The sequence below is a fragment of the Plutella xylostella genome, chromosome 18 (genome assembly GCF_932276165.1).
Source record: "Plutella xylostella chromosome 18, ilPluXylo3.1, whole genome shotgun sequence".
NCBI lineage: Eukaryota > Metazoa > Arthropoda > Insecta > Lepidoptera > Plutellidae > Plutella > Plutella xylostella.
This window is the reverse complement of record NC_063998.1, coordinates 22961-30901: the sequence shown is the minus strand read 5'-3', so window position 1 is coordinate 30901 and position 7941 is coordinate 22961. Positions and strand designations below refer to the sequence as shown.

Sequence of the window (7941 nt, the reverse complement as noted above, 5' to 3'; positions counted from 1 at the left end):
TCATCTGTAGCGGTGTAAGCTGAGGCGCGGGCCTTTTCGGTGCTGGACAACTCACACCATTATATATATATATATATTTTTAATTATTCTTAATGTTCTTTTGTTTGTTTGTTTTACTTTTAATTTCGTTTTTTGTTTTTTATTTTTTGTGTACTTATGTTATTATTATTTTTTTTGGTGAGTGGTGCTAGACACCGAATAAAGAATTTTTATCTTTATCTTTTTATATTTTCGTCTAAAGATGTATTGCTCGGTGATAATAAATAAATAAATAATAAATTATCTTTATTTCCAGACCGTAGGTCCAATAAAAATGCACATCACAAAAAATAATATTACAAATAATTCACACACTAAAGATTAATAATAATAATACAATAAAAATAAAATTTAAATAAAAACAAGCACTCGGACACAAACTATCAAAGGAATGACACATGATTATTTCCTCCATGTATCGTGTAGTGGGCTCTCCGGCCACTGGCGGACCGCGCACAGTATGGGGTTGTCGGACGCGAAGATGACGGCGCGCGTGGACGCAGAGCGCCGGCGCAGCAGCGCGGCCCAGCCCGGCGCGCGCCCCGCAGAGAACATGCCGCTGGCGCTGCAGTGGTACGGCAGGCGGAACAGCGCGCGCCACGCGTGGTTGTACTGCATGCGCATGCGCCGCATCGCCTCCACCGTGTGCGAGCTCCACAGCTCCACCGTGTACACGCTGGTGCAGTACGTGAGGAACAGCTGGCGCTTCACCTCCCCGCTGCAGCGCTGGAAGCGCCGCGCCAGCATGTTAGCACGCACCGTCACGGCTCTTCGTTGGCGTTCAATGTCGGCATCATCTGAAAGTCTAGAATTAATAATGTGGCCTAGATATTTCACTTCTTCAGCCCGCCGTAATGTTTCTCCTTTCAGTATTAATGGGAGATCAGTTGTAGGTGTGTTCTCTGACTGGAAGATCATATACTCCGATTTGTCCGCGTTGTACTGCATATTGTGATCGTCTGCATACTTCTCACACACCGACAGAAGCTCGCGCATCGCGGAGATGGAGGGGGCCAGCAGGACCATGTCGTCCGCGTAACAGATATTGTTTACCATGGTCCCGTGCATGGAGCATCCGACTTGGGTCTGTGTGAGCTGCTTGTTCAGATCGTCCATGTACAGGTTGAACAGGACCGGGGACATGCTACCACCCTGTCTCACGCCGCAGCTCAATCCCACTGGCTCCGACAGTACACCATTCCATCGCACAACGTTTCTCTGTGCTTTATACCAGGCGCTTAGCACCTTTACAATGGCGGTAGGAGCGCCTCGATTTTCAATTTTATTCCATAGCTGTTCATGTGCTACACGATCGAAAGCCTTGCTAAGATCTAAAAAGCAGGCGTAGATTGAGGTTTTTCGTTTTTTGTAGTAGCTGGCTATCTGTTTTAGCGTATACACACACGTTACAGTAGAGTGACTGTGTTTGAACCCCATTTGATTTGGCTCGGAAGTTAAGTATACCTCAGCCATAGAGTGCAATACCTTTTCTAGTAGTCGAGCGATGATGGAGGCCAGTGCTATAGGTCGATAATTGCCGGAGCTCGATTTATCCTTCTTTGCACTTTTGAGGATTGGTGTAACCACTGTTTGTGCAAGTATCTTAGGAATGTGAGAGGTGGTTAATATGGAGCTATATAATAGTGTAAGTGCTTGCATTGTATAGATGCCGCTGTTTTGTATGTGCTCAATAGAAAGACCGTCAAGCCCCGGTGATTTTCCTCTGGCCATCTCTTTTATTATTTTACACAAGGTGTTACTGGTTATAGCTGTACGGTCTTTATCATTAGGTATCGAGTGGTTCGATTGTGGATGTGTTGACATGTTTTGTGAGGTAGGTGGTGGGGGCTGTGTAAACATGGCACTAAAATCTTCTGCAATGTTTTTATCGTCCGTAATCCCGTTAATGTGAGAAGGAAGTACGTTCTTGGCCTTGATTAAGCTATTGGTGCGATTCCAAAAGCTCGAACAGTTTTTACATGCCATGTCATTCGCTAATTTATCCATGAGTATTTGATCTTTTCTTTTTTGACAGTCCTTAAGCGAGTTTTTAAACATTTTGCGTTTTTGTTTGCGATTCTCCGCGATATCCCCACTAACCGGCCGGCCAGATTCGTGCCATAGACTTAACGCTCGCTTAGAGGCGGCATAACAATCGGCGACGTGTTTATTCCAGCCTGGTATTCTTCGCCTCCTCGAGCTTGCAGATGTATTTTTTGTAAATGCTTGAATAGAAGCCTGTTGCATTGTTGTTATTATGTTGCTACAAAGATTGTCGATTGAGTTTTCATTCATATTTGAAACGTCAATTATTTGTGTGAGATAGTGATGTAAATTGGTTTCGACAATTTCTGAGTAATGATTAATTTGGAGCATTGACCGAGGCTTCCACGCATATTGGTTGCATTTCGGCTGGTTTTCGTTGTGAGATGTTAATGTATCAATATCTAGTTCAAGATGTAATGAGCGGTGATCTGTCCATGAGACACTATAGTCTATGTCAATTCTCCGTATCGCTCCGTGCGTGCGCTCAGTAGCCAGACAATGATCGAGCCACGATGTAGTGTTGTGAGCGTCGCTAACGTATGTGTACGAGTCCGGCGGTAATAGCAGTCTATCGGTGTATTTATAGTCATATTCGGCACAAAACAACTCCAGTTCTCTGCCAAAAGGCTTCCGTGGAATTGTCCGTGATAATTGTCAAACGAAAACTTTAGGTATGGGGTGGTTTAACAATTCCGATGAATTAAATTACTCGACAAGACAAGTTAAGGACATAACTCCCGTTACTAAACGCACAATTTTGTCTACAATTTCACAAATTTTTGACCCGCTAGGTTTGCTGGGCCCTACTGTCATAATAGCTAAAATTTTAATGCAATCTTTATGGCTTTTGAAGGTCGGCTGGGACGATCCGTTACCTACGAACATTTTAATAAAATGGCATAATTTGTTGATAAACTAAAATATTTAGAAACAATCGTATACCTCGTCACATTAAAGGCGATAATTGTTTACACACAGATTTACATATTTTCTCTGACGCGTCACAGGCTGCTTATGCGGCGTGTGCTTATGTGCGTACCTACACAGATATCTTACCTGTAACAGTGCGATTGTTGTGTGCGAAAAGCAAAGTAGCACCCGTAAAACCGGTTAGCATTCCTCGTTTAGAACTATGCGGGGTGTTACTAGGTGCACGATTATACGCAAAAATCACTGAGTCACTCAGATTAAGTTTTAATAAAGTGCATTTCTGGACTGATTCGACTATAGTGCTTGGGTGGCTTCGAATGTCACCAAGTTTACATAAGACATTTGTGCAGAACAGAGTAGTGGAAATCAATGAATTAACGGGCGATTCGCAATGGTTTCACATGGCCGGTAAACAGAACCCAGCTGACATGCTGTCCCGCGGGCTCGCGCTGGACGAGCTGCAGGCGGCGGACATGTGGTGGAGCGGCCCAGAGTACTTACGTGATAACAACTTTAACCCGTCACAGGAGAACGTCACAATAAATATTGATAACAACGAATTACCGGAATTAAAGTTAGAAAAAACAGTATTGGTGAGTCACACTCAGCCTGAGGAATTTCCTTTTCACCTTTACTCATCTTTCGTTCGAATGCAACGCATAACTGCATACATTTTGCGTTTTGCACACAACTGTCGGTCGAAAATAAAATCAAATCACATAGTCGGTGAACTAACGGTAGACGAGTTAGATAACTCCACTAGGTGTTTAGCTCTATTGTCTCAACAACAATCATTTCCAGGCATTCCTCCCTTACCTCATTAGGGTCGGAGGCAGATTATGTAACTCAGAATCTTTTTCAGTCAAACCTAGCAGCTCCAAACCTAGGGCATTCCTCCAACAGGTGTTCTATGGTCTCCGGAGTCTCATCGTCACAAGAGCAGGATGGGCTCTCGGAGAGTTTGAACCTGTGGAGGTACGCTCGAAAGCCACCGTGTCCAGTCCAGAGCTGCGCCTTGGTGTTGCACATTGTGAAGGAACCAAGGATTTTGTAGGCTGACGTGACATTTGGGAAGAACAAGAAGGTGACTCGGCCAGTGGAGGAGGTTGCGTACCTCTCCTGCCATTGCTTCGTCGTCTCCCATCTAATTGCATATTTTGCATGAGAGAGGGGAAACGAACTGTACGCCGCCGAGTCTTTTCGAGTTAATGCTGCTCTCTTGGCCAGCTCATCAGCCCTTTCATTGCCAGGGATCCCAATGTGAGCTTTGACCCAATAAAATGCAACATCACCCCCACCCCCTTTTAGGTCTTCTATCTTTTTTCTAATTTCGTAGGCCAGGGGATGGGTCGATGATGGGTCCCTCAGCAACTCCAGTGCAGATCTAGAGTCGTTGAGTATATTGCCTCTTTTCACATGGGGCTCCCTGGCGATAAGATTCAGTGCCCTTGAAATTGCCACCAGTTCGGCCTGGAACACCGAGTTGTAATTTTCCTGTCTGAAGGCGTTTGTTTTACACTCGTTGCCATTTCTCCACAGAGTCACCGCACCTCCCACTTTACCCTCGATCTTACTGCCGTCTGTATAAACCATCGGCCAATTGTTCTCGATTTTTGAGAGCTCCTCCTCACTGGCGATTGTTTCGAAGGGTAAAATAGCCCTTCGGGCTGGGTGTGGCAGTGAGAAGGTGCTCTCTCTTAGTTCGGGTTGTCGTAGGAGTGAGCGTTCCAAAGACGCACCGTTTCAAAATACCGTTTCACTGCCTGGAACGGATGCACCGTTTTCGGATTCCGGTAAAAGAAGTCTCGTCATTAAACCCGTGCCAAGTAAGAGACGGTGCGCCATGAGACGGCGCGACGCGAGACGGCTGGTACTGGCGACGCGACGCGCGACGGTAACAAGCGGTTTAAAGAGACGGTTTAAAGCACTAAACAGTCTAACACTACAATATGGTTCAGACGACGACACTGGAACTTGTTCGCAATCATAGAAAATAAATATGAACTTTATCGCGTATCAATAAAGATGGAAATTGCATGAAACAATAACCAGTGCCGGAACACCGGTGTAACGCATCATTCAAATATAAACTTTATCTCTATAAAGATAAAGACGGATATTGAATTGCAAAAATCTGGCACGACGACGACACTGGCACCTGGTCACGTTCACGAGATAATGCCCTACATTTCGTATCCTAATATGAACTTTATGCTCATAACATTAAAATCAAACTTCATTTTCAAGACGAAGTACCTTTCGGCCTTTCGAAAATATTCATATCATCATATGAATTTGACCTTTACCTTAATCACAATAAAGATGTTAATGCCATGTTATTAAACAACCCGCCTCGTGTCTCATCTCGCGTCGCGTGTAGGGTTACCATTCGTCCAGATTTATTCGGATTCCTAGATTTTTTTACTATGGATTTTTTGGCTTAAATATCAAACAAGACGGTCGAATGGCGTAGTGGTTAGTGGCCCTGACTGCTATGCCGAAGGTCCCGGGTTCGATTCCCGGCTGGGGCAGATATTTGTTTAAAGACAGATATTTGTACTCGGGTCTTGGGTGTTGATATTTATATTTAGTATTTATCTATCTATGTATTTGTGTAGATATATCAGCTGTCCGACACCCATAACACAGGTTCTGCCTAGCTTGGGGTCGGATGGCCGTGTGTGAGATGTCCCCACATATTATATATTATTATAAGTCTAAAAATTTTATCGTCTTCTCATTCATCTAAAAACTTAGACAGATTCAAAATCTTCTTTAGAAATCATCGTATACGGTCAAACAATAAAATAAATATTATATAGCAAACAAACTACAAACCTAAAATTGTATCTTCGAAACAAAATTAGTTTCAAAATAATCAAACTTAGCGTTACCGTACCTAACTAATAATGGTTCATTCAAATGTCCGGCTTTTTGCCAGGACTTTCCAAATTTCTAAATGGTTATCCTAGTCGCGTTGTGCTTGAACGCACACAAACAAACTTATATATTTCAAATTCTCTTGAACTTTATGTTAATGCAATAAAGACGGTAATGCAATGACAAAATAAGGCTTTTGCTAGAGAAAAAATTGCATATTATTTCGTGATGCGCGTGAGGATGCGGAAGCCGGAAATGATATTTATTGTTAAATAGTTAAGGATTAGTTGCACTTGAGCTGCGTTTTGGAATAATAATAATTTATATGTTTTGTGTTTATGTGGGTGAATGAATTTTGAGGTTTTTTACTTATGATTGTTTGTTGTCAAGCGTCATTACATAAAAAATGTTTGGTGCGTATTGCGCGAATGCATAAATCTGCATATTATTATAATTCAGAATTGAACATTATGATTAATTAGTTAGTGTTATCTACGCTAAGAGGGAATATCACCTACTGTCTTATGTTGGCAAAAATATTTTATTCCTACCAAAAAGCACGGCTGTCATTGTTCCGAGATTTCGGCTGGCAGCATTTATCGATTTCGGAACGCAATCTACGGCGAGCGGAGACGGAAGTGACGTCACGCAACTGAACGCAGCGACAAGATGGGTGAACGAAGCCACTCTCTGTAATGGCGGTTTTGCTTTTTTTCTGCGGCAGCAAACAAAATTAGATACTGCGGGGAAAAGTGTTATTAACATTGGTTTTGATCAACGTGTTATCATTGTCAAAGCATTGTCGAGTTATTTGAGCAATGTAGAACTATCTGGACTGTGTTTTTATTGGACTTGGACTCGCCTACTTTAATTTGCTCAACACTTATCATTGTATTGAGTTACCTATATTTATGTATACAGGGTGTAAATATTTATTATCTAATAGTATAGTAGGTAAAATTACAACACCTCTTTTATGTCAGTTATTAAAAATAAAATTCACACCACAGTGACCACTTTGGTTTTGTGTTTACCCGCGCTCTGCGCCCGCTTGGCGCCAGCCATATAAAGAAAAAATAGACGAACAAAGCTAGCCAGTCATCAAACCAGTGCTACACGACACTGCTTTGGAAACAGGTTTTCGACACAGAAACACGAGACGACACTCGTTATCGAAAAATACAGAGACGACCCACTCCTAGGTTGTCGGCCTGGAAGGCCGATGAAGGGTTTTCCTCTTTTGACTTCGTAGAGCTTATACACTTCTTCTGCTCTCAAGTCCAGAGGAAAAACCCTGGCCAACAGGACGGCAGATGTAAGTCACGTGGTGCGGTGGGCCTTTGAAATTCTAATGGCAAAGGCCCTGGTGACTCTGTCGAGTACAGTCCGTGAGTTCGTATCGACACCGCGCAATAGGAGCCCAGACACATGCCGCATACAGAACAGTTGGTTCAATGATGGCAATGTAGAGCAGCCGGAGGATATTGGCATTTAAGCCCCACGTTGCTCTCGCCGCTCTAGATACCACCTGGAACCGAGCCATGGCCTTGCCGCAAACTTTATTAAGATGGCTCAAGAAATAACCACACAATAGACAGGAACCTTATTCCTGTCTATTGTGAGACCCAGGACAGTTACTTCCCCCGACAGACTGATTTCGACTCCGTTTAGTCTCAGTTGTGGGAGGTCGTACTTCAGTCGCCTAGTGACGACCATAGCCTGGGTCTTATGAGCAGCGAACTTCATCTTGGCCCTCTTTCCCCACTCAGACACGGCTTCCAGCGCCTCGTTTGTAATTCGTTCCAGCTCACCAGTACCATTTGCCGCAGCGATGATCAAAATGTCATCGGCAAATGCCTGTACGTGAGCTGAAAGTGAGTCGGAGCGCTGGAACAATCTGGAAGCTGGATATTCCACAACAGAGGACCGCATGTCGAGCCTTGGATGCAACCCTTATTGGTAGGTCTCTCCACCGCTGCACCAGCATATTTGACCTTAACCACCCTATCATTTAGGTAGCTGCAAAGCAGTGTGTAGAGAGACGAG

The 7941-nt window shown here is 43.6% G+C and overlaps 1 protein-coding gene across 1 annotated transcript; it reads right to left on the bottom strand.

Annotated features, from left to right (window-relative positions):
• Window positions 1-441: 441 nt before the first annotated feature.
• LOC125489899 lies at window positions 442-1182 on the bottom strand. The gene has a single exon (XM_048627470.1). The coding sequence runs from the start codon at window positions 1180-1182 to the stop codon at window positions 442-444; it is 741 nt and encodes a 246-aa protein (XP_048483427.1).
• Between the last annotated feature and the right edge of the window lie 6759 nt (window positions 1183-7941).